Consider the following 27,343-nt stretch of genomic DNA (forward strand, 5'->3'; position numbering starts at 1 on the left):
TAAAACCTGCATCCTTGTCACATTCATATCCCTTTTTTTTTTTTCATGTTTTATTTTCAGTAAACATATCTTAATCTTCTCTATTGTTTTCCTTTGTTCAAATAGCAGTACCTAAGTACCCAGAAACCGTCCCTTCATAAGGGGGGGGGAACTTCAGACACAAAGATTAAGGACAACTTTTTATTGCTTCCAGAGGCTTTTTATCATCAGTACATGGTTCTGGCTGTACCTTCTTCAGACTGTGAAGGGAGCTCAGGATCCAGAAGTTAAGAAAAACATAGGTATATTGGGGTGGGGGAGAGGAGAATAACTTTTATCAAGAAAGTCCTAATAGCTTAACATAAAAGTAGGGTACTAAATTCAGTTAATACATATTACAAGACTCAAATCATTAGAGCTGCCCCAATATCTAGACAGTCTCTCCTACTGATTATCAATGAGTGAAAACAAATCAGTTACAAAAAAATCTAATTATAGGTTACATACATGTTTCTTTGGTAAGCACCGGGATATATTAACTTTATCACATTCTTTTATACAACTGTCAAAAATGCTTTCAACAAATCTGTCTTAATTACATGCCATTTCAAGCTTCACTTTAAACAAAAATGAAGTTACTTTGTTTTTAAACTCTAAAAATTGAAATAAGATCAAAAATCATGTGGTAACATGAGAACTTTTTCCTACTACCACCTCTGATTCATATGGGATAATTCCAAAGTACCCTTTTCAGATTAACTGGAGTTGAATCATGAATTGTACATGGCTGCCATACTAAATTAAACTGGTTAAAAAAAAATTCAGGGTTACCTATTCAGTGAAGTCAGAAGATAGAGATGAACAGAAAATTTGTTAAGTATTCACTGGAGAAGCAAGCAAAAGCAATACAATTTAAATCAGGATGACAGGAACACAGTTGCTAGAGTTTTAGAACTTTTTTGGAACATTAAGAGTGTAATTTTTGACATGGGGCAAACTACATTTTAGCAGAGAAAAGAGTGAAACTGGTATACTACAAAGAAGTTTTTTTTTTTTAACTTTTAAAAATATTTTGGATTTTTTGTGTTTATAGGCCTTTAAAAAATGAATTTTAATTAGTTGCACAAGTAAATGAAATTAAAGAAAAAAAAAACTTTTTCCTGGCTCACTTCAAACCAGCTGGATAAGATACACAGCCCTCTACAGACTTCCTGGTTTTGCATATTCTGATTCCCAGAATAGTCAACCTTAGTTTGCACTGAAAGCTAACTACATGACAGAAACAGGTTGCAAAGGTGGACAAGGGGAAGCATGTCCCTCTTGCCTTGATAAATCAGTGCCATACACAGAACCCACATTTTCAGAAGCACTATCTTCATTATAGAGCCGTTTGATTCCATCATAGAAATCATCCACTTCCATTTCCTCTACTTTGCGCTTAGCAGAGGTATGCTTGCACCCACTGACAGCTGGGAGATGATAGAAGGCTGCTGTACCTCTGACTGGCACTTCTGGCTTGCTGTTGTCCTTGGAGAAATCTGGGTCTGAGACAGAGGAGGGATGTAATCTGAATGCTCCTTTGTCACAGGTCACCAGGGTGTGCTTGAGGGGACGGTAGACATAAACGGAATTTAGAGGCAGGGAAGACTGCAGAGTAGAGAGGTGATGTGCCACAAGCTCCCGACAGTGGATCAAGTGGGAGCTATCCATCTGGACCAAGGAGGGGGAAAAACAACATTGATCATTAATTAAAATAGGCTATTGTAATCTTTGCTGGCCACTTTTCCTTGCTGCATCCTCTTGTTCCTTCAGCTTTCTCTTCTTTTCCCACATCTACTTCAAACTTATCAATGCCTATGGCCTACCCACCCCATCTTAAATTGTGTCCATATCTAATATAAATATTTTGGGAATTTAAATTCTCTCTTTTTTTTGGGGGGGGGGGGGGTACCGGGGATTGAACTCAGGGGCACTCGACCAATGAACCACATCCCCAGCCCTATTTTGTATTTTATTAGAGACAGGTTCCGAGTTGCTTAGCACCTCACCATTGCTGAAGCTGGCTTTGAACTCGTGATTCTCCTATCTCGGCCTCCTGAGCCACTGGGATAACAAGTGTGACCCACCATACCTGGCTACTGGAACTTGAATTCTATATCTGCAATTATATGCTGAACATTTACCTGGGATCAAAAATCTATTCTCTTTTGTTCACTGCTATATAAGCAATGTCTTTTTGTCTGTTTGTATACTTATCACATCCTTGCCCACCCCATCCCCAGTCTATTATTTTTATCTACCCTTCACCTTACCCTTTTTGGCCTTTTCTAATGTTTTTCCATGAAGATCAAAGTAGAAGATAAATACAAAAGTCATTAAGAATTTAAGGAAGAAGCCAGAGGCAAGGGGGAAAAAAATTGGGTGGGGAAACCTATCTAAGAATTAAAACAATTTCAGTACCTTGCTTTAAAACTTTGGACACATTTTTATAGAAGACAGTAAAACTTAAAAATACTAGGTAATATCTTTGTTAATCTTTCTATTTGATTTGGGAATTTCGCTTATTCCTTTTTATCCTTCAGGATAGTTCAAGAATCAGTCCTTTTTTGAAGTCACACTTGATTCCAACCCTCTGAATCCCTCAATTTATGGTCATCTGCTTCAATTTCAAAGTATCATCATACTTTCCATATTGTATTAGAATAATCTGTTTGATCACTTAGCTTTTCCATTATAGACTAAAAGATCTCAAATTATAAGCACTGTATCACATCACTAAGTTTCTAGTAGAATGCCTATATAAGTAAGGCCTCCAAAATCTTAACTGTGGTAAAAAGTCTTACTTTACCTGTAATTATAGCACTGTCTAAATAAATACAACATTATATATATCTAGCTTATTCAAATTTCTCTAGTAGTACCCCAATGCCTACCAGAAATATCAAATAAGGAAAAGGAATTAGCTTATTATCTATAATCAGCCCAAACCTCATTTTCCAGCCCCATTTCCTAACATATCCCAAATTTATGCTCTACATTCCTACCAAAAGGCCTGGTCTATTTACATACAATTTTCTCCCTTTCTTTCTTTATCCTGGCTTATCCTGTGAAACTGCATTACCCATTGCCTCTAGCCTAACTAAACCCTATTACCTTCAGGAAGCTTCTTTTGAACATTTATCAGGGATCACTTTTTTCTAGTGTTGTGTACTCTGTAGGTATTTTGGACCTTTCTTAATAAGTGTTATTCATTCCTATATAACCTGCAGCATTTAGTATATGAGTGTCTTCAATTCTTTATAGTGAAAACAAAGGAAAATAACACATTCTATAAGAACATATTTGGTCACAAAAATTAATTTTATCTCTAAATATATTCATTATATGTTAACCAGGAAAGGATGACAGTCTCGTGTTAGTCATCATGTAATACAGACGTAAAATTACCTCAAACTGTCAGAAATAAAACATGAAAATGGCATTTGAAGATCTACTATTTTGTTCACTGATATTTTGTCCCTACTTTGAAGAGCACTTGATGAACACCACTGGTAAGATATTAGCTAGTATTAGGAATTTATTTCCTTAAATAAAATAATACTTAAGATAGTCCCCCAACATCAAGCTTACTATTGTAGGCTGGGTCATATGTAGAACCCAGAGATGTAGATAGAATAAGCTAGCCTATGGTGAAATACTGGAAAAAAAGCACAGGGGCTTCTGCCAATATTTTGAGCAGCTTATAAAAGAGAAGTACTAGAGATAAAAGAAATTGGATAGTGGAAAAAAAGACTATGGTGTAGAAATTATTTCTAAAATGTTCCAAGTTTAACAAACTTGTTCTTTAGCAACTAAATGATATGTTGCAACTCAGAAAAGCAAAATTATAAAAATATTAAATCTCTGATCACTGGGCATAATACTATGGAAGAATCCTGAAAAAATGATACATATATGTAGAAAGACTAAGTCACCATAATCTTTCTGTGTAGGGGAAAAAAAAGAAATATGGAATTGTTTTAGATGTGAAGACTGGCAGAAAATAATAGCTAGAATGTCAGTAAAAGGAGACATAGCTTAATTGGTAGAATACTTGCCTTGCATGCACAAGGCCCCGGGTTCAATTCCCAGCAGCACCCCCCCCCCCCAAATCAAACTCATACTATCTGTATGCGCTCTATCTTCCACCCAAGTCTCAAGGCAGTCCTGTCCAAAACAACACATCAAATTAAACCTCTCATCTAGTAACAATCTGACCTTGTTCTAAAGAAAAAAATCCTTATTGAGATCCAGTGGCAAAACCAAATGTACATTAAATACTGAAATTTCCACAACTCTAGATACTAGACAAGTCCTCTAATGGATCTGTTAAAAACATTTAAAATGAACATTTTCTAATTACATGGTGCCAGTAGAACCATTATTAATTTTTATGACTGTCTCCCCAAATCTTAATATGATGGATCCTCTGCCAGAAAAACAAAACTAATTTAGTTTAACAAGGAGATAGGTTAAGAAGCACTAAAACAGATTTCAGATATGTTACTGATGAGAAACAGAAGTACAACAGTATGACAAAGGAATAGGTCCAAATAGATTTGGGTTTGGTGGGCAGAAAGCAGCACTGAAAATACATGCTGGAAGTGTGACCTTAGGCACCTTTAGGAATAAGGAGAAGACCCTGGTGGGGAGGGTCAGCCTTTTCAATTCTCTACTTTAGTTTTAAACTAGAAAACTGACGAACTTCTTCACTAGAAATTAGGGAGATCACCACACTAATCTAGGTAGAGTTAACACCCTGAGATTATATAAGAGTGGGCCACATTAGTCACAGGGAGAACGTGAGCACAGCCATTAAACAGAGCAAGAAGAGAAGGGTAAAAAAAAGGTTGAGTTGTCCCAGAGTAGAGACCAAGAGGCAGTACAAAATTTTGGCTTGGGAGGGGGAAAGGCCAGGAGGGAGAAGTTTTGCCTTTCAAACCAGAGAACACTCACCATACCTTGTCCCAAATGCAGAGAGGGCAGACCTAGTGATTATGGCCTCTTCACAGCACAAAAATGTCTACAAATGGACCCTCCCCCTCAAACCAAGATGCTGGGAATCATGTCAGAAGTAATACTGGCACTGGGCTGGGGGCTTGTCTACTATGTGCAAGATCCTGAGTTTGATCCCTAGCACTGCCAAAATAAATAAATAAATATTATTATTATTATTATTATTATTATTATTATTATTATTATTATTACAGGCATGATCTCAGTTTGATGCAAAAATATGCTACATTAGACCAGGCCTTGTCACAGGTCAATTACAAAGATACTATACCTGGTGTTCCAACCTGAACAAAGGTGAACTTAGCCAAGATAGAACTGCTACACAAAATTCCAAAGTCTCTACCAAGTTTTGTGAGCTTACTTGTATTGGTTTATTATCTTCCCCATTGCAACTTGAATACATGTAGCAGAAACCTTTATTTCTTTTAAAACCATTGTTTTCCCAATGTGTAGATCATAGATTTCTGAATAAATGTTTGTAGAATATAATTGCTAATATACTCATATAATGTGTATGAGAAAGAATGGAACAGTAGTGTTCAAAGTATGTCCAAACAGATTATAGAAAGGAAAACATTCTGATCAGTAAGGACTCTGCCCCCAACAGGTCTCTGCCCTGAATGCTTATTACAAAGGCCACTTTTCTACTCTATTCTGGGATTGTATGTATAAATTTTGTTATAAGGAGAAAGGTAAAAGGTTCCACTTCTAAAAGAAATTCTGAAAACCACTGGACTAAATTCTTTAAGAGTGGTGTGGTATGGAAAAAACACTGGTTTTTAGTCTTCTTCACTAGTTAAGTTCTATGTGACTCTAACAAAGTCCAAAGTTCCCTAGAGTTGTAAAATAAAGGAGTTGATCTAAGAAGATCCTGACAAACGTCAAGTTTATAATACTCATTCAGTTAAGAAGAAAAGAAATTTCAGTAAACACTTTCTTCTTTTAGCCCCTCCCAAAATATACAAAAGGGAATCATCAGATTCCCCAGGGTTCTTCAATAGAGAATAAGTTCACAAAGCTACAGAATTTACTTTGCTATTTACAACATTCTTATTTATGCTTCAAAATCTGCTCTTTCTTTATGACAATAACACTTTACATAGCAATTTTTTTCTGTACTACCTTGGGAATAGACACATAGGCCAATTCAGGAAGCATTTAAAGATAGGTCACATTCCAATAAAAAAAAATAAGGTAATATAGGAGGTTTTCTATTAATGCCTATTCCCCAACTTCACAGTCCAATGTTGATGATTAATATTCAACTTTACTTTCCAACACCTGATGCAGGCAAAGTCAACTTTCTGGTTCATGCTATTCACTTGTATGGTAGTTTATGACAGTTTCTAAAACTCCTCACTAAATAGCAACTACCTCTTAGGATTTATTTTCATTACCCATTTAATTCAATGGAAAGAAACGCTCAAATTATTTCAATCTAAGATATGGTATTTATTAGAACAATATATCTCCTTTATAAAAGGAAAACAGCCTGTTATACTACATAAGTAGTACAACAGGCTAATATATTGGTCTGATCATCTTTTTTATGAAAAGACTCAGTTCTTCTCTGCTCACAAACTACGATCCAAAATTCTCAGAAGGTAAGGTTTTAGCACTGAGATACTTCTTAAGTGTCTCCTAATTTCAGAGTGCTCATCATTAAAGATCATCAATAATATCCTACCGAACAGCAAATTCAAGTATTATTTTTCTTTTATGTTTTTAAGCTCAGAATTTGTCTTCTAAATAAAATCAATATAACAAGTAAGAAAATGTACTGCTAAATGTAAATAAATAGACATAAAAAGTGAAAGGGAGTTCTTCAGTCTTTTATTTTAAGGGTAGGAGTATGGTTTGCAACAGATCTAAACTTGATGAATTCTACTTAGTGATATAATGGAACCAATAAGGATTCCCTCTAAGTAACTGATAACATATAGCACTATTACTAACTTAACATTTGAATGAGAACTTTCTCCATTAAATCTTGAAATTTTACTTAGATGGTTGTTGATTTATCAACCTACTAACAAACTAAATACAGCCAAAGTTACTTTATATAAAACTAAAGGAAAATATATTGAGAATCTTCAGTTTTCAAAATTATTAGATATTAAATAACCTAAAAGGGTTGAAAATAATAATTTAAAAAAATGCAAATTTTGTAAAAGAAAAAGACATCTACCCCACAAGTTTAAAGTGTATAACACTTTCTTCTTTTCTTAAAGAATAGTTTACCTTTACAGATTAGAAATGTCTTATGTACCCCAATAAAATAAAAACAAAATGAATTCTATTTAATCAGACTGGCACCTACCTGTGCTTTCTGAAGCAGTTCAATTGTAAGAGGAAGCCAATCAGGAATCAGTTTCTCCATTTCCAAACTAACCATGGCCAGAGCAAGCATGGATCCTTTGAATTGCAGAAGTTGGTTACAGGCCATACAGTGAAGTAGTTGTTTGGTAAGGACCGCCAAATGTTGAGATGGGCTCAATTTGGGCAAACTGAAAAGTATCTGAGGCCTAGTTGACACGGCAATGGCATGGAACTGAAAATAAAAAGAACATTATTATTTTAATTTTATTTAAATGTGCAGAAAATTATGTATAAAAATTGATGTAATCTCCTCAGGTATTACTCAAGTTCTAAATTTGCAACTTTAGCTTCAGAGATTTGACATATATCATACTTTCTAACTTTTCCTTAGCTAATTTCAAATAGTTTTCCTAAAAATCAGTACAAAAAAAAAGAGTGGGTAATCTCTTTCAAATTACAGAAAAATTTTGGGTATAATTTATATATTACATGCATATTCAAATATGAAACTGAAAGACTAGGTATAGTTACAATGTGAAGAAAATCCAATGGTGTGGCTGTGTGAAGATCCCAATTCAATTTATCCAGAATAATTCTCTCCATTCTCAAAATTTCAGATGAGGAACACCCACAGAAACTGTCTCTTGCCAATACCTTTAGTACTGGAATTTTCTATCCAAAGAAAAGGGGAACAGGAAGAAGACAGAAATAAATTCACATTAAATTTTTGTCTTGGCAAACAAAAGGCAAGTTAATAAGAGAAAAAAGAGAAACAACTAATCTTGAAAGGATTTATTACCTCATCCTCTTCAACAGTCTTGGCAGCTAGGAAAAAACAGCTGATTGCAATACAACTCAAGTATTTTGGGTGGGCCTAAAATTTTGAAAAAGGGGAAAAAAAGCACCTTTAGTAGTTTTTAAAAGAGTTTAAAGTTTGAAAACTAAATATGCTGACTAAATATGCTGAGACAAGTACACACAATTCTATAGAATTCAATTAATTCAATTTCTACCAATTCCTTTCTAGCTCAGAGCTAACTTAACATCACAACCTTAGGCATGAGCTATTCTATGGAAATAAAATTATTCCACTATTGAAAAGTTTAACTAACCATAGTAAGTTAGCTTATAAAGTCAATCTCTACCCAGCAAAAAGCTTCATTTTACAAGTATTTAATAATGTTCCCCAAATTTAAAAATGTATTTGTGTATGCATACATACTTTTAAAGTTAGATAGCCAAAGAGAATAAAACTAACAAAGTATTCATAAGATAATATACAAGGTATTATGGAAATTAAAGAAAAAATATAAAAGACCATAGTAACTAGCACATTCCAAATGCTTTAAAAAACTATGATGCTAGATAAGTAGAAATTTTCTAATTCTTTGCACATATGCGCGCGCGCGCACACACACACACACACACACAAACACACACACATCTAAAAGAAAGAAAAGGCCCTAAAAAGACATACAAGATTAGTGGTAAAAAAATATCTTTCTTGGGTTTAACACAAAATGACTTGAATTTGCCTGTTTTCCTATGTATAATAAAATAGGCTCATGTTCAAGGTGTCTGCCAATGCAGCACCAAAATGCTATTTTTATTAATTCAAGCAATTTAGCCATATTAAATTCAAAGATGTACAAGTTAAATAACATACAAACAGTATGACCTGTTTAAACACTTATTTTAAACTGATATAAACATACCAATGTTTATATTATGCTTCCAAATAAGTGGTGCACAGCCTACAGATTTTTCAATCCTTTGTTCACGAGAGAAATAAAACATGGTTCAATACTATAAACATTTGAAAATAATTATTAATCAGAGCTTTAGAGTTAAAAAGTCATGTCCAAAAATAATATCATGTCTATCAGGTTTTCCTTTTAAAGTTGAGAAACTAGTCTCAGAGGTTAAGGGACATGAAACTGGTAATCTAGAAAGTAAATTTAATTTTGTTGCTAGGACAGTTTTCTATGGGTTCTTATTTCTCCATGTATATAATACATAAAACCCTCATCTCTGAAATAAACTGAATTCTTTACAAAGAAAAGAACCTAACAACTCTAGGCAAACTCTACTACTTCTAAAACAAGGGTACCAATAAAAAATTTATTAATAAAAAGAATCCCAATTTTTTAAGGAAACATTTTCATTTTATTTTTATGTGGTGCTGAGGATCGAACTCAGTGCCTCACGCCTCACGCATGCTAGGCAAGGGCACTACCACTAAGGGTACCAAGCCCCCAATAATGTTTTTTAAAAAACATTAGTTCTCAGGCTGATTATATATATTACAATCCATCTATACAGTTTATTTTGAGCCCAGGGCCTTCAGTACACTAGACAAATACACCACTACTGAGCCCCATCCCCAATCCAGACTTTTTTGTTGTTGTTCTTTTTAGATATGCTGACAGTAGTTTTTTATTATCTGCAGTGCTGGGGATTAAACCCAGGGTTTCATATGTGCTAACAGGCAAGCACTCTACCACTGAATTAAATCCCTAGCCTCTCCTTATTTTTAAGGGTTTCACAGTGATTTCTGCTGCTAGTTTGAGGCTCCCTTCACTACTATAGCCCTTTTATGGTTTTTGTCTAAGTGTCTTTAATTTAAGCTACATTTTAGACTATTTCAATATAGATTAACCATACATAACCATCTGTAAATAAGGTTATTTGATGTTAACATGATCAAACCTAATAAGAACTATTAAAAAGTAGGATTATATTTGGCAAAATTATTTCTAGAATTTCCAAAAATGTGTTTAAAATCTTCAGTAAGCCTAAGAATTTTTTATGGTAGAAGTCGCAAGTTCATTACCAATTTTGAAAAATATGCAACCCAAGAAAGAATGCTAACTTTGAAAACTCAACTTTCTATGGAATTACCTGTGAAAGAAAGGTTAGCTATAGTAAAGGGAAAGGGAAGAGGGTAAAGACAGAAGACAAAGATAAATAACAGCATTCTAGCCGGGCGCGGTGGCACACACCTGTAATCCCAGCAACTTGGAAGGCTGAGACAGGAGAATCATTGAGTTCAAAGCCAGCCTCAGCAAAGGTGAGGTGCTAAGCAACTCAGTGAAACCTGTCTCTAAATAAAATACAAAATAGGGCTGGGATGTGGCTCAGTGGTTGAGTGCCCCTAAGTTCAATCCCTGGTACCAAAAAATAAATAAAACCCACACTCACATATACACACAACAAAGTCGTTTTATGACCTCTTTACATCCCCAAGCATGTTTCTGGAAAGTATTTACATATTGTCCAGAAAAATCACACACTATGCATATTTAATAAATAAGAATGACAGAGAAAAATGTGCAAAAAACTTATTACACTTTATTTAAAGTCTGATTAAACTGTCCACCTCTAATACACCAACATGTTAGAAGATGGCTAGACACTCTGCCAATGCTATATCGTTTGTACTAAATAAAGAGATCAAAGTTTCAGCAACTTGGGAGGCTGAGACAGGAGGATCCCAAGTTCAAAGCCAGTCTCAGAAATTTAGCAAGGCCTTAAGCAATTTGGTGAGACTCTGTCTCAAAATAAAAAGGGTTGAGGATATAGCTCATTAGCGAAGACCCCTGGGATCAATCCACAAAAACAACAAAATTTCATAGGGTAAATATGAGTTATGAGTATTTGTAGCAAAAAGAGTACAATTAGACACACAAAATTTTAAAAACAATAGAAGACATTATATCTTGACATGAGTACATAACATCATTATCCAAGAAAGTTCTTCATTTATACTTTATACCATGTATACCAATAACCTGTGGTTTAATATCTAAACTCTCAAGGAAAAGTTATGTGTAAATATTAAATATTAAAATATTTACCTTTACAGTAGCTAAAAATCTGTCCAAAAGACTGCTAGCAAGAGCAAATGTTTCTGGGTAAAGGTTGAATTGGTACTTGAGTTTGGCCAGCCACTGAATTACTTCATCTCTCTGGGATGGGGAAACATTCTATAAGGGAATAATTAAAAAATAAATAAAATTAAAAGCCAACAAAGTGTTAGTTACCATAAGAATATAATTTAGAATTGTTTCTCATAAAAACTTATGTTTTTATTACAGAAAATACATTTGTACATTAAAAATGTCTTTTAAGATTACTCAAAATCAAACTTAGAGATAGGTGAAGATAAAACTTTGTGTACTGATTATTGCATTTAATATCAATACCAATATACTTTTACTCTATTAAAATCTTTACTACATCACTTCAACAGGTATCTACTTTAATTAATCTTCAGGGAATATATGATTTTAAAATTTAAACAAATTAATATCAATTGATAGTGATTTTATAATTAAATTTTCTCAATTCTTGAGAATAAGAATGAATTTCTAAGGCAGTAAATAGCTATTAACTTATGTTAGGAAACATAAGTGGACTCTGATAACAGAATGATAGCACATTATAAAATAAATCAGTAGTAATAAATGTTAGGACAACAAATAAATTCCAGTTAAAGATGATGGGAAAACACTGAAATAGAAGTTGACCTGAACTGAATTATTACTGGGAAAGACTGCCATAAACATAAACATTTTGCTTTTGTTTTAACATCCCTACATATTTGTTTGTTTATTTGTTTGTTTGTTTTAACTCCTGAGGCTTAATTTTTAGAGGGTAACACATTCTAAAGCAACAGTGATTTAGATACTTACTCTTTTGAGTTTCAGTCATTACTAAACAACAACTAGTAATAATCTAAAGCTAAATGAAACGCCCTTATGAGTACCACTCCTACAAAAGTTAAACACAACACAGTATGTGGAAAAGACTATTTTCAGTAAGAGAGAGTTCCAGACAAGTAGAGATAATACAAGCATTGCAGTCTTAATCACTAATTCATTTCATCAAAATCTTTTAAAAAACATATTATTTATCTCATTCCTTGATCCTTTAGTTGTCAACTTTATGAAATTTATTCCTTTATAATACAAAGATGCATTAATAGCCATTAAACACTATATATCTAACAATGTATCTCCTCAAAAAGGAATTTTAGCTGTGATTTCTGATTTTTCTTGGCTTTCTCTAGTGTTATGGGGGAACATATGGCTTGCTGCTCATTATAATTTCTGCCAATGCATCTGCTAGTTTCTGTTCTAATTTTATTCCAACTCCTCCTCCTTGACTTCCTGTCACTTCACTTTTTAGCTTTGGCACAACAAAGTAAAGTGTTCCTTTGTGTCAGCCAAACCAATTTATCACACATAATTTTTACATCTAATTCTAAACTCAACTATAACTAATATTTTGAGGTTAACTACCACATACACACTTTTTGTTCACTTACCTTTGGAATGACCCTGCAATAACGCATTAAGAAATGCGGAGAGGTAGGCCATAAAAAATGTCAATAAAATATGGAAAGAGGTATGATGAGGTTGCAGGGAAGGGGACCTGGCCCAGTGTAGTAGTAAAACAAGAGCTTCTTGAGATAACACATAATTTGTAACTTAAGTGAGGGGACAGGGTGATCATTGTAGCTGCAAGAAAAGGAGTCATGGTGTGGAAGCCTGTGAACTTTACTCTGAAGGATAGAAATGATATCAACCTGAAGGCAATAAAATTTTAGTTAAACTCCTCAGACTTGCAAATCACATCAAGGTTGACAGAAGAGATTCCTACAAATCATTCTTAAGAATAGTCATATCATTCTATGAATCAAGAAGGGGAACAAGAACTTAAGGTAGTTTGAGACTAAAGTTATGGGCTTGATGGGTTCTTGCCACATCAGAGTAGCAGGGGAATTTATGCCCTAACAACTATTGTCTGATATGAAAGTGGAAAATGGAATAAGGCCATTATTAATACTCTTGAGAAAGGCTATCCCTATCACAAAAAGAGTCTGAAAAGGGCAGCAAAATACCACTGTCTGGAGCTATGGTTTCTCTAGGTAAGAGAAAGATATACAGTCTTGCAGTTAGGACCCGGATCAAGTATCTGTTTACATGGTCCTTAGTTCTATAATAAACCATATTTCTATAGAGCCCCAAGATGCTTTTCTAAGATCTAGTTCTACTCCTAAAGATTGCTGGGAAGTGAAAGCAGTCACAAAACTTCCAAAGGAAATTAACCATTTAACAGAAGGAAAAGCAATATCAAGTGAGCCAGCCAAACAAATCAATAGAAATAAATTCACAAAAGCAGAGGTAGGTGGTTATATAATCTGATCAACCTGAGGAGGCTTTTATTATGTTTAAAGGAAGAAAAAATTATTCTGAATAACAGACTAAATTAAATAATATCATTTGATATTTGACATTAAACAACAAAAAGTTTAAGTAGTATCACAAAAGATGACATAATACAACAGAACAGTTATATGGAAATTACCATACCAAAGTTAACTAAGTGATTTACCATATAAAGCACACATACAGAATGAATACTAATTTTCTCCTTTTCTACCTTTAAGCTACCTGATTCTCGGAAGACAATAAAGAATTTATGAAATATCATATAAGCATTTACCTTTTAAACATGATAATCATGAAAAGAGATCATAATAGGACCAAGAAAGCATGTCATCATTAGCCAAAATTAGTAGCAGCAACAACAAAAACCCACAGTTTAATAAGACACTCTTACTGAAGTAATACTAACCTTAAGATCACTTGAGCAAACCAGATAATATTTATTGGTTTTATCAATGGAACTTTTATATTTTCTTCTTTCCATATGGATTGCTCAAACAAGGTTAAGAGAATTCAGTAAGGTGGTTGAATAACCAATCTCAAGGAGAATTTATATTGTCATCAACATGGTAAAACAGACTGCTATATTTCATAAATCTATATTTGAAGAATAGTAAATTCCACAAAGAAAAGTAGAAAGCGAATAATTGAGTAAAAAAAATTCTAAAGAAAATCTGTACGTAATTCTACATGCTGCAGGTCTTTTTCATTAAATATACATCCTGCTCAACTTTGAACTCTAAAAGGTTGGCCATTATCTCTTAAGATTAAAGTGCCATCCCTGAGATATGGCATACAAATCCCTCCATCAATCTTTCTAGTCTCATATACTTTCCATCATTTTCTGCCTTAAATTTCATGCTCTAATAGTACTTCTATTTGATTCTTTCTTGCTCTTGCCAGTGCTCCTGTGCTAATAACATTGTTCCTTCTAGTTGGAACACACGCCCGTCTTCACTTCACCTGCTTTATATCTTCCTATGCTATTTCAGTGGTCATTCTCTATCACTTTTCCTGATAACTCAAGAGCTAAGTACCTTCCTGTGTTTTCACAGCATCTCATTACACCTATTGTGTTCAATATTTTTTTTTAATAATAGTTGTGTTCAATATTTTTAAAAGATTATATTTCTGCTTTTAGTTATGATTAAGTAAGTGGCAGCAAACCTACACCCCAACTGAGAATAACTAGAAAAGCTGCTACAACAACCTATTTTTAAAAGGTACCAGAACTACTGGAACAACTAAGCCACGAGGAGCCAAGATTCTGGAGAGGGAGTAAACAAAAAGAGATGAGTCCACATTCTGTAGTTTTCTTTAGGATGTTTTCCTTTCCCAAGGAGGGCAAAAGACTAAAAATAAACTATCAGAGCTTTCAGAGTTTACAGAGCTAGAGTCAAAATTTGAAGATTTGATGAGCCAAGAATCTAGTGGGGAGTGGTCAAAGATCTGTATGCCATTCTCAGCTGATTTTCCCCCTTTAAGACATTTTTCTGAATGAAATATTGAAGGTAGACACAGGGAACTTAAATGCTAAGCAAAAAAACCCTGAAAAGCAATCATGAGTTTATAGGACAATTTAGCACCCTTCAGGAGGAAGAGGGTCCTGGAACAAACTAAGCTCTCAGCTGGAACCTACAGATTCACTCTAGGAATTGGGGCAAACCAGAGATAGATAAAACCGTATCCGACTGCAACCCAGGCTCCATCAGTTCAGTCCCTCCTCAGAGTAAAGTGTTAGCTCTCTAAAAGAAGGGATTGGATTGTCAATTGAAGTTTCAGCAATTTATATAACACAATGTTCTACATTAAATAATAATTATTAGGCATGACCAAAAAAAGAAACAAATTTTTAAAATAGGCAAAAAGATCTAGATTTTTATCAGAAAAGTATTTAAGAAATTAGAGTAAAAGGAGAATAGATGAATTTACACAATGTAGAAAGAGCAAATAAATAATTTTAAGAAAATAAGTGTACAATAAGGAAAAATCAATAGAACTGAAAGTCTAATTGGCAGATCTTTAGCAAGACTGAACAAGAAAGAAAAGCATAAATTGTTAATTCAAAAAATTTAAAAGCAGCACCATTATGAGGTCTTTAGATGTTAAGATTATGGAAAAATTCACATAAATTTGAAAAATGTAGATAAAGTGAATAAATTTCCTGAAAAACATAATTTACTTAAATTGAAAGAATAAATGAATAGATGTCAGGCCTAGAATCTCTATTTTTAAGAACCCTTTTGGGCAATTCTGATACACTTAGCACCACATATAGCCCAGTGATCCAAGCGCCTGTGTTTTAAAAGCCAGATGTGGTAGTGCACACCTGGAATCCCAGAAACTCTGGAGGCTGAGGCAAGACAATCCAAGTTTGAGGCAAGTCTCAGCAACATAGCAAGGCCCTAAGCAACTTAGTGAGACTCAGTCTCAAAATAAAAAATAAAAGCAGCTGGGGATGTGGTTCAATCCCCAGGGAATTTTTTCCCAGTACAAAAATAATTTTTAAAAAGGGCTGGAAGGAGACCCTCATTGATATACAAAATTACATATAAGAGAATTTGAGGGGGAAGGGAAAAAAAAATAAGGAGAGAAATGAATAACAGTAGATGGGGTAGAGAGAGAAGATGGGAGGGGAGGGGAGGAGGGATAGTAGAGGATAGGAAAGGTAGCAGAATACAACAGTTACTATTATGGCATTATGTAAAAATGTGGCTGTGTAACCAATGTGAAATGTTTTGAATAACCAATAAAAAAATAAATAAATAAAAAATAAAAAAATAAAAAGGGCTGGGCAATGTAACTCAGTGTTTCACTACCACATGCAAGGAAATTCACAGTCAAATCACTAAGAAATTATTATAATATATTCTATCATAAGTACAGAAAGCTGTAAAAGCACATAGAGAAGGTGATAGGTATATATAGTCTTGCCTGACCACAGTGTCAGTAAGTATTTGTATCACTTACTGGGAGTAAGTGAAATTAAAAGAGAATTAAGAGAGAATAACCTCAAAGTAGAGTTTAGGTGGGGAAAAGGAAAAAAGGAGAAGGAAACTAGAGTAAATATGCATAAAAGGAAGCTTTGAAATATTCAATTTTTCCATTTTTATTACCAGCACTTCAAAAAAAAAAAAAAAAAAAAAAGAAAGAAAGAAAGAAAGAAAGAAAAGAAAAAAAAGTTGAAACAGTAGAAAAGCCAAAGCCAATTCCTGAGAGTAGCAGAACAAAGGAATTAGGACTAAAATAGTGTTCCTGGGGGGGTTACTCTGGCAAGTAGGTCAAGGACCCTTATCTCTTTATATCCCTAGCCCTTTCTTCCCTATCCCCACCAGACCAAGTTCACCCAAATTTTACTAATAACTTCTACTTGGCATTATTTAAGGCAATTCCTTAAGAAGTGGGTTCCTCCTAGAAGTTTTAACACTGTACTAATGTTACCTTGCTAAAATTTGTTAAATCACCTATAGAAATAGGCCAGATTAAGTAGTAATACAGCAACAACTGCCTTCAAAGACTATGTGTTAAAGTTTATGATACCGAAGTCAGGAGTGGTAGCCCGCGCTTACAATCCCAATCCCAGCTACTTAGGAGACTGAGACAGGAAGACTGCAAATTTAAGGCCAGCCTAGGAAATTTACCAAGACCTTGTTTCAAATAAAAAATTAAAAAGGGCTGGGGTTGTGGCTCAGTGGTAGAGTGCTTGCCTAGCATGTGTGAGGCCCTGGGTTTGATCCTCAGCACCACATATAAATAAATAAAATAAAGCTATTGTGTTCACCCTTCAACTAAAAATAAAAAAATTAAAAGGGCTGGGCTAGGGATATAGCTCAGTTGGTAGAGGGCTTGCCTTGTATGCACAAAGCCCTGGGTTCAATCCCCAGTACCATTTAAAAAAAAAAAAAAGGGCTGCTGGTGTAGCTCAGAAGTTCAATTCCCAGTACTCCCCCCACCCAAAAAAAAGTTTATCTTCTTTATTATTGTTGGTTACATACAGACTCTAGGATATAAGAGGAGAGGGAAGAAAGGTAAAGTTCTAAAAGCAACGGTTAGAAGACTATGAGGCTCACTAGCATGTCATAAAATACAAGCAGGAATTTTTTTCCATTGTTATATGCCCAGTTTATAGAATAGTGTCCAGAATATAGCAAACATTCAATAAACATTTAAAGAAATCTAAAACTCACACATACAGACAAAAAAATTTTTAAAAAGTATAAAGGTAAAGGTTTGAATTGTAACTTATTAGCTAAAGTCTTAAGCAAATTAAACAGTATTGCTTATTTCAGAGGATTAATTGCTATGTTAAATCACAGCATATATAAACCAGCTGCGGAGGCTCATGCCTGTAATTCTAGGGGTTTGGGAGCCTGAGGCAGGAAGATCTCGAGTTCAAAGCCAGCCTTAACAACTTAGTGAGGCACTTAGAAACTCAGGAGACCCATCTCTAAATAAAATATAAAAGAGGGCTGGGGATGTGGCTCAGTAGTTAAGCACCCCTTGCTTCAATCCTCAGTATCAAGAAAAAAAAGAAAATGATACGATATGTAAATATTCCTACCACAGAAGATACTCATTCAAGTCAATTAATCTTCAATTTGCAAAGTGACAAATAAGAAACAGTAAATGCAGAACATATTTGTTCAGCTTGTAGGAAATAATAGAATAAGATTACAATTTCAATAACCTTTTGAGTGAATGATAACACAAAAGGGTCTTAGATATTTGTCATTTATTCATTCACCCATGCATATTACAAATTTCTTGCTATTCTATATCCCAAGCACCATACTACATTCTAGGATTAAAAAGATGTATAACACATCTTATATAATCAACTTTCGAAATGAATACTCTTAATAGTTATTTAACTGATATAATAATTTTATGATATAAGTATAAAAATCTCTCAAAGACATACAGCCAATAGTAATTATGAATTTAGCTGGCTATTTCCCAAGAGGCTTCCAATATTGGGTTACCTGAGTTCCTCACTTGAACTCCTTATAAATACTGATAGATTTTTTGGTTCACTAAATATAATGTAATAAATTTTGTTCTACCTGTAAGTCTAACTGTATGCCTAGAAGTAAAGATATCTTACTGTTAGTTAAACCATGAAGAAAATGAATGACATAACTATCTTCTTATAGCTATAACTCAGAAAACAACAAAAACAGTTTAATTCTTGTTTCAGGAAGAATCAAGGAGATGTGAGCATGTTCTTAATGGTACATACTTATCCAATGCAGTGTCAAGAAATTATTATATATATGCACTAGTGTACTTATCTCTAATAAAACTCATCTATCTAAACAGAGAAGTCATTACCTGATTTGTAGATATTTTCGGCACATTCACCTTCCACATCTGGGCTTCCCTAGAGATTGCCTTTTCCAATAGGAAAGACAATCTCTGGTTTTCCAAAGATCCTGGAAACTTCATGATATCCTTTGGATCTGCCTGCCACCCAGCTTGATGTAGCTACCTATAAAATCAAATATAAATATTGTTTATTATTTAATTACCGAATAAGTGTAAAATGTATATATATGTTGATACTTATTAAGTAACTCATAAAACAAATTAAGAATGTTACGAGGTCATATAGATTTTACAGCTCTTTTAAATATTAAAATGTTACACTAATAATCAGTTATCTGAAATGTTCTCAATTTCAATCTGAAAGTCAATTATAGAGAGCAAAAACATGGCCATGTAATTGAGAGCCCAAAAGTGATGATCTAGATTTTTTTTTTTAAAAGAGAACTACAGATCAAAGTTTTATGACATAAAACTGGATTGAGAAGTTGAAGAATGTGAAAAAAAATCATCTAAATTGGAAAAAATTATATAATAAAGTAAGTATAATTAATGCCATAATATTTACATAGCAGTAATAATGAAAATATTGAATACAAATTAACAAACTTGATAAAATGTTTTGTAGCATGGTATAGGTAATAAGTGTGGATTTTGGAAGATGTTAGAACGAGAGTCTTATACATTTCATAGTAGGAAATCTATTAACTGTATCTGAAACTGGATGCCAGCTATGGTGGCACACCCCTGTGATCCCAGCAACTCAAGAGGCTGAGGCAGGAAGACCACAAGTTCAAGGCCAGCCTCAGCAATTTAGCAAAGCTCTGAGCAACTTACACCCTGTCCCAAAATGAAAAGGGCTGGAGATATAGCTAAGTGGTAAAGTGCCCCTGGATTCAATTCCCAGTGCCAAAAACACAAAAACAACAATATCTAAACTGGCATATCAAAAAACAGTAGCAGGGCAAGTTATCAGAAAACATGATATTAAATAACAGGAGAAACAGGTAAAGGTTGAAAGGAGTTAACCTCCAGAGAATGAGGAAAGGTCAAGAAGACTTTCTGCAGGGATATTTTTCATTATAAAAGTCTTATAATTATTTGACTTTTTAAAAACTATGTACCTGTATCATGTGCTTCAGATTCATATTTTAGAAATCTTTAACATGAGACAAGTTCCAAATTTTTATAAAATTAAAAAGTTCGAACAAAAAGCAAACCTCTTATTTCCACATTCTACATACCCAACTCTAGCTACTATCTGTCATCTTTTACATTAGTCATTTCACACACTCCATTTCCTTGCCACTAAACTTATTATAGACTACCTCCATTTAACTGGATTTTTTCTTTTTTGCTTCTTTAAACTCTCGAGTTCTGGGAAATTTTCTATAATGAGGATGAAGTATTTTCATACTAAGAAAAAAGGAAAAGAAATTATACCTATCCTAAAAGGCTCAATTCAAAGGTTAATTTCTTCCAAGAATTCTATTCTTGATTCTCTAATCAGATGTGATTTCTTTCTCCTTTGAAAGCAGCTTTCTACTATCTCCCAACAAAATTATAAGTTCTTCTGAAGCCACAACTACCAATTATCATCTTTTATACTATGATATAAATATTATACCCACAGTAGAGTACTTTTGAAGAAAGAAGGACTTGACAAATGGTCCTAGTTTCAACCACTGGAGGCAAAAACAAAAGCATACAACAAAACCAAAACAAACATACCCAAATCTAATTTCTCTTTCATAAGTCAATCCTTCAGATGTTGGAAGGCTGCTATCATGCTCACTGGCTCATCTTTTTCATAGCTGAAAAACTGTTTAATGATTCCTCACATGACATTTTGGCTCTTCTGAATTAGCACCACTTTTATACTACCAATTCAGATAAAATTTATGATCAACTAAAACTTTTAAGACTTATGCAGCTATACTATTAGGACAATTCCACCTCTCCCCGCTCCATCTCTGTATGGCTTTTTGGTAATTTGGGGTTGGGTGGAAGGGAATACATGCTTGTTCAGGACTTAAAAAGGATTTTTTAGTATTAAGTCATCTTGTTAGATTCAACCCATTGTTGCATTTTGCCAAGATGTTTAAGATTCCAATTTTATTGCTCTGGTGCTTTTCTCAAATCTTCCACAATTTGATGAGCAGGCTCACTATAATTTCATCTAAAGCAGATAGAAGTATTAGCCTTGGAACTGTAGTATAAGCTAGATAACCATCTGTCAAGATATATTCAAAAGAGACACTAATATTGGATAGAGATTGGACTTCATAAGCTATAAGATCTCTTCCAAACCCAATTTTAGTCCGTAGTTCATAAACTCTTGTCAAACCTCAAATTTAAGTAATTTTTTCATGCCATTAGCTATACCCAACAGGATGACTCACCAGGATCTGCCTTTTAAACATACCCAACAACTAGCTGCCACTAAGGACTTTTCCCTTACAATGCTTGATTAAAAATTATTTTCAGGAGGTATAGATGAGGACAGAGAGGGACAGAAACATGTACAGAAGAATAAAACTGGGCTCAAGGAGTTCCTAGGCTCCGATCTCCTATAGTGAAGGCCCTAAGACTTTTAAAAATGTTCTAATGACTTTTTAAAAACAATGGAATCTGATCAAAGAAAAAAGTCCCCATCAAAAAACACTTTTGAGATAAGTGAAAATGAAAACATAACATATGAAAACTTATAGGATGCAATGAAAGGAGTGCTCAGAGGGAAATATCTGAAAATATGTTATACAAAAAAAAAAAATCTCAAATCAATATAGCCTAACCTCCCACCTTTAGAAAATGGAAAAATAAAACCATAGCTAAAGCAATCCAGAAGCAAAGAAATTACATTAGAAGAAATTAATGAAGTAGAGAATATTAAATATAGAGAAATTAATGAAAGTTGGTCCTTTGGTAAAATCAAAATGGCAAACATTTAGCTGGTCTTACCAACAACAACCAAAAAAAAAAACCCAGAAAAGATAAATTAGAAATAAAAACAGGATATTACTATGTACCCTACCTCACAGAAATAAAAATCATAGAAGAATTTCATCAAAAACTATATACAAATATATTAGGACAACTTAGAAGAAATGGACAAATTCCAAGAAACAAACTTAAGAGCTGAATAGCCATTAGAAGATAGAAAAGCTACTAAGAAAAACAATCCATGCTCAGATGGCTTCGCTGGCTAATTCTACCAAACATTTACAGAAAAAAAATGCCAATTTTTTTTTATGAACTCTTCCCCCCAAAATAGAAGAAATCTTCCCAACTCAATTCTATAAAGCCCTGCTACCAAAACTAGATAAGCATAACTAGAAAACTCCACCTGAGTAAGATGCATAATTCCTCAACAAAATACTAGCAAACTGAATTCTGTAACATAAAAAGGATTATTATAAACCATAACCAAGAGGAATTTGTCCCACAATCCAATATTGGCTCAATGATGAGAAATCAATTAACATAATACACCACATTAATAGGGGAAAAATAATATTTCTTTGCTCACACTAGGGAAATGTAACAAAAGGAAAAAAGTTAAAAATTTTCTTAAAATTTTTAAAAATGGTACATAAAAAAATGCAAGTTTTTTTTTTTTTTTAAATGGTTAACTGTAGAAATGTTCCAGATTAAATGAAGCTACAGAAAAATAAAAGTGCAATACCTAGCCTGGATTGGATTCTGAACTGAATTTTGTACTGGAGGGAGACAAATGCTATAAGGCTCATTAATGGGTCAAATGACATTAAGTGGAATATGGGCAGTAAATTATACAAAATTGTCTTATCAATTTGAAATCTACTGAAATTAAAAACTGTACTGTGGTTTGTCAAGAGAATATCTCTATTCCTAGAAAATACACACTGATCATTTTAGAAGTAAAAAGTCATAATGTATGCAATTTATACGTGGGGGGAGATAAAAACAATAAAATGAAAGGTTAACAGGTGAAATCTGAGCAAAAGATGTAAGTTTTAAGTTATTACTATAAAAAAAGAAAAAAGCACATAACTTATGTAAATACTTAAATTAGTATTTCCTTTTATAATACTATTAAGACAGAAATCATGATATGGAGATACCATGGGCTTCATTTTTCATTTTTACTGACAATGTACCAGCCTATTTTAAAATGTGCAAAACAGATTATTTAAGTCACATGAATAGTGAATTCTGCTAAGGAATAAAATACACTTAAAATACAATTTTAGTTCTTTTAATAAGAGCTTTATAGTTATATCTTGTTTATATATGCCTATTCTTAGTGCCATGCAGAATAGTCTCTAAAAACAAATATAAATTTATATATACACATATGTACACATAAGTTACATATAAATTGTGTATCCCTTACACAAAATGCTTGGGGCCAAAAGTGTTTTGTTTTATTTTTTGATTCTGGAATATTTGGATATACATAATGAATTTAGATGGGGTCCTAGTCAAAACAGGAAATTAATTTTAAATATAGTCTGAAGGTAATTTTATATATTTTCCAGTAATTTCACACATGAAACAAAGTTTCAAGGTATGGAATTTTCCATTTGTAGTCTCAGGTCAGCATGCAACAAAAAATTTTTGAACTTTGAAGCATTTTGCTTTTTCAAACCAGGGTTGTTCAATCCGAATTTGGGTAGATATATTCCACACAAAATTAACTTTGAATTTTACATTCCTCCTCCTCCCATTCTCAACTACTTCTACTATACTGTTCTCCACACTTACAAACAGCCTAATTTCTGAGCTACTAATTCATAAAATGCTTATTGAACAGCATGAATAATATTACACTCAGGACCACCTACTCTTCTGAGGAAAAGTGCTGCACAGTACTGGGTATATAATATAAACAACTTCATTAATGTTTAATTATTGTGTTCATGATCATAATACCAACTCTAATCCTGTTACTGATGCTGACTCCTGAATCTTAGTTCCTCCTCTGAAAAGTGTGACAGACTTGACCCCACAGAATCTCACATTCAATACTCCCTCCTTGACTTTATACAACAGCAGAAACAAACCACAGATTAATTCCAAAATCTGCTCTTTCCATACACTATTCTTTCAACTAAAAATCATCTTCTCAGGCTTACACTCCTTCATAAATTACTATCAGTCTGTGAATGGTACCCTCTGGAATGGCCCAGCCACACCCTGCTTTCCTACATTGGCACTTGGGCACAATTCTACTTCTGCATTTTATTCATTGGTTGGTAGGCTGTCTCCTACCAACCCTTAGTTCCTTGATAACAAAACTCTGAAGTTTAGTACCATAATAAATAATAAGCTTATACTTGTTAGGTGCTTACCAAGTAAAAGCATTGAGTGTTTACTATTTGGCCAGCTACTGTTCAAAGTATATGCCATATGAGTTATCATGTAATCCTCATACTTTATGAAGTTGGAATTATTAAATCCGTTTTAAAGATGAATAAGCATGCACAGAATGGTAAATACAGTTCATTTTAAAAGTATTACACAATCAGGGCACAAGCCTGTAATTCCAAAGCAGCCTACCTGGCCAGGCCATCCCCCCACCCTGCAGATGGTAGGGTCTGATGCAGGATCACAAGTTCAAAGTCAGCCTCAAAAACTAGGTGAGGTTGTGGCTCAATGGTAGAGCACTTGCCTTGCACATGTGGAGCACTGGGTTCGATCCTCAGCACCACATAAAATAAATAAATAAATAAGTAAAACAAAGGTACTATGTCCATGTTCAACTAAAATAAGGAAAAAAAAAAAAAACTGAGTGAAGCCTCAGCAAAGGTGAGGTGTTAAACAACTCAGTGAGACCCCATCTCTAAATAAAATACAAAATAGGGCTGGAGATGTAGCTCAGTGGTGGAGTACCCCTGAGTTCAATGCCTGGTACCAAAACAAAACTTAAGGAGACCCTAAGCAATTCAGCAAGATCCTGTTTCTAGACCCCCCCCCCCAAAATAGGCCGTGATGTGGCTCAGTTGGTAAGCACCCCAGGTTTCAATCCCCAGTACCAAAAAATAAAGAAAATGCAATCAAAATAAAATACATACAATCTTGCTTCCAATCTTGACCAAGATATGAAAGAGTTCCACTGAAACCTACTAGAACATCACACTACCACATACAATATTTACCTGTTAAATGCAGTTCACGTCTATTATTCCTTCCCAACCTATGCTGATTCTAATAGTCTATCCTTACATTCAGTATTTAACTTTTCCTGGTCCAAGGGAATGGCATTCTTTTCTCATTATTCTAGTCCTAGTTTAACTAATTTAAACCCTGTCCATTCTTTCTTAGTTTGTCTGTTCCTTTCTATCACAAATGACCTGGAAAAACTAGAAGTAGATAAGACTCCTACTAATCTTTTCAACAAATTCATTTTCAGGATGGAGACGTTAGAGCCTAAGATTCAGACTAAACTCTGGCTAGCGGGTTCTCGCTGTTATCTAAAGGGAAGCAAATCTTGTGGAGTCTCAGTTTTTCTCATCTGTAAAATGAGTCTCGTATCACCTGGGTGAAGTCTTTGTGAGAATGAAGAACAAACAGTGCCTGGCAGATAAGTCTCATCTACAAATGCTGGTGTAACACTGAGTGGCAGAAGACAATTGAAATCGTTTAACCTGACAAAGAAAGACCTTCAGTCTGAATCCATCCTACTTCTTGACGGGTTATGCTTTCAGTATTTTGCTTCCTAATTCTCAATTTTTGCCGAAATGGTCTGCAACGGGACACCTTCCTCGGTAGAGGGCCTTTGGCCCTCTTCTCCAAATTTGGTACTTTTAACCCCTAGTTCAGGGTGCAACTCAATTCTCACCTCTACGGGTTCCCCCACCGGCCCAAGCCCGGGTAACGCTTCCCTCTCGCAAATTTGAGTCCTGGTAGTCCTCCCCACTGACTGGGGTCTGAAACCCACGTTATCTAGGGGCAGTCGAGAAAAGATCCGTCGAGTGTGAAGGTGGGGGTGTGTCCCCTTTGTGTAATGATACAGACGTGCGGAGCCTGGAACTCATACGGCCGAGCAGCGAATGTGCTGTTACTACTAAAAAGTTACTTGCTAACTGAAAAATCGGCCCGAAAGGGAACCCCGCACATTGTTTCAAAACCCAGAAGGTACCGGGATACTTCGGGGAGAGAGCGAGGGTTTGTCCCTAGGTTCCTCCAGAGGGGGAGCGTGCTTGGCAGCTCGGGCGAGCAGCGCGCCGCCGGGCGCCTCCACTCGGGTAGCAGGGGCGTAGCGCGCGGGCGGCGGTCACCGACACGCGTCGAGCCCCCCGCCCCCGCCCCTCACCTTCTCCTCCTCTTCCTCCTCCTCCTCCTCCCCGGCAGAGCTGTAGGCCTCAAAGTGGTGACGCGGGGTCATCCGCAGGCCCGTTACCACCTCATTTTCCTCTCGCGCAGCGGCGGGGGCGCGCAGGACTAGGACCGGGCCGACAGAGGAGGGAGAAGAGAAGGAACCCGGCGGGGTTGGGGGGGCGCGGTAGCTGGCGCTCGAGCGGGACGCACGGCTGCGGCCAGAAGGTCGGTCAGCGAATTAGTTCCATGACCACCCCGGACCTGAGGCCGCCACCGCCGGTCCCGCTCCTCCAACCGCCGCCGCTGGTGCCTGGGTGAGGAGGGGGCTCCCTCTCGCCATAGGGCGGCGGGGGCCGGGGAGAGGCGGGGGGTGAGACCGGCTCTGCCCCTGCCCGGGGGAAGCGCCTCCGAGGGGAAATGGTGGAAGGGGGGGAAGGGGAAAAAGAAAAGAAAAGAAAGGGGAAAGGGGGAAAAATAAGAAAAAGCGAGACAGAGGCGCTGCCGCGTCCGCTCGCGGGGAAGGCTGGGGAGGGAGGGGAAGACAGGAAGAAGTGCCGGCTGCCTCAGCTCCGCCTTCGCGGACTGATTCCTCGCTTGTCCGCTCCTTGTAAACAACACCGGATTAGTTGCTCACCCTCCCCCTTTTTTCTTTCTGCCGCTTTTTCTGTCCAACCAACACGAAGAGAAGTTTTCCCAAAAGTTAGGCTATTGTAGAATGACTGGGGAAGTCGTTGACCCTTCGGTGGAAGAAGGGAGGACATTTTCCGTGGGTTAAGATGAGCTGAAAGCCCGCGGACTCGTTTTCTTTGAAGGAGCGGAAGGGTCTCTCCTGAACCTCACGATGACGTAAGTGCCCTCTCGGCTAGCTGAAGAGGCGTGTGGTGGCCGGAGAGTACGCTGCGCATGCGCTCCTGGGAAGAAAGAAGCAGCTGAGCGCTCGCCTGGGGGAAGGGTTGTCTGGTCTGCTCTTCAGCCAACCTACAGCCAACTGGTTTTTTCCAATCTAGCTTATCTCCAACATAGAAGGATTTATAGATAAGGGGCTGGGGATCTGTTGAGTAAAAATCTTGAATTCTTGTTGACTTCGCAAAAAAAGTCTTCTTTATCGTGTGCGTGTAAAAGAATTTATAGTT

The 27,343-nt window shown here is 35.4% G+C and overlaps 1 protein-coding gene across 3 annotated transcripts; it reads right to left on the reverse strand.

Moving 5' to 3' along the window:
• Positions 1 to 166: 166 nt before the first annotated feature.
• On the reverse strand, positions 167 to 26,760 carry Ccni (cyclin I). 3 transcript variants are annotated; one of them, XM_077110226.1, is made up of 7 exons: positions 26,206 to 26,760; positions 18,918 to 19,074; positions 11,211 to 11,339; positions 8,153 to 8,227; positions 8,008 to 8,025; positions 7,355 to 7,585; positions 167 to 1,689 (listed from the first exon to the last, which is right to left on the reverse strand). In XM_077110226.1, the coding sequence occupies exons 2-7, from the start codon at positions 19,029 to 19,031 to the stop codon at positions 1,249 to 1,251; spliced, it is 1,008 nt and encodes a 335-aa protein (XP_076966341.1). In that variant the 5' UTR covers positions 19,032 to 19,074; positions 26,206 to 26,760; the 3' UTR covers positions 167 to 1,248. The 3 variants fall into 3 exon arrangements, with proteins under 3 accessions (XP_076966341.1, XP_076720107.1, XP_076720108.1); XM_076863992.2 differs by having other exon boundaries at positions 7,885 to 8,025; XM_076863993.2 differs by lacking the exon at positions 18,918 to 19,074 and having other exon boundaries at positions 7,885 to 8,025.
• Positions 26,761 to 27,343: the final 583 nt, after the last annotated feature.

Source organism: Callospermophilus lateralis, chromosome 8 (assembly GCF_048772815.1).
Source record: "Callospermophilus lateralis isolate mCalLat2 chromosome 8, mCalLat2.hap1, whole genome shotgun sequence".
Taxonomy (NCBI): domain Eukaryota; kingdom Metazoa; phylum Chordata; class Mammalia; order Rodentia; family Sciuridae; genus Callospermophilus; species Callospermophilus lateralis.

What these genes read in the sequence shown, in the direction of transcription:
- Ccni (XM_076863992.2), bottom strand. Translation starts at nt 19,031, where the DNA reads ATGAAGTTTCCAGGATCTTTGGAAAACCAGAGATTGTCTTTCCTATTG. An exon ending in CATTGGATTTTCTTCACATT is followed by an intron (nt 7,586 to 7,884) that starts GTAACTATACCT and finishes TTTTATTTTCAG; the next exon opens with TTCCATGCCATTGCCGTGTC. An exon ending in AACTGCTTCAGAAAGCACAG is followed by an intron (nt 1,690 to 7,354) that starts GTAGGTGCCAGT and finishes TCCTTGGTCCAG; the next exon opens with ATGGATAGCTCCCACTTGAT.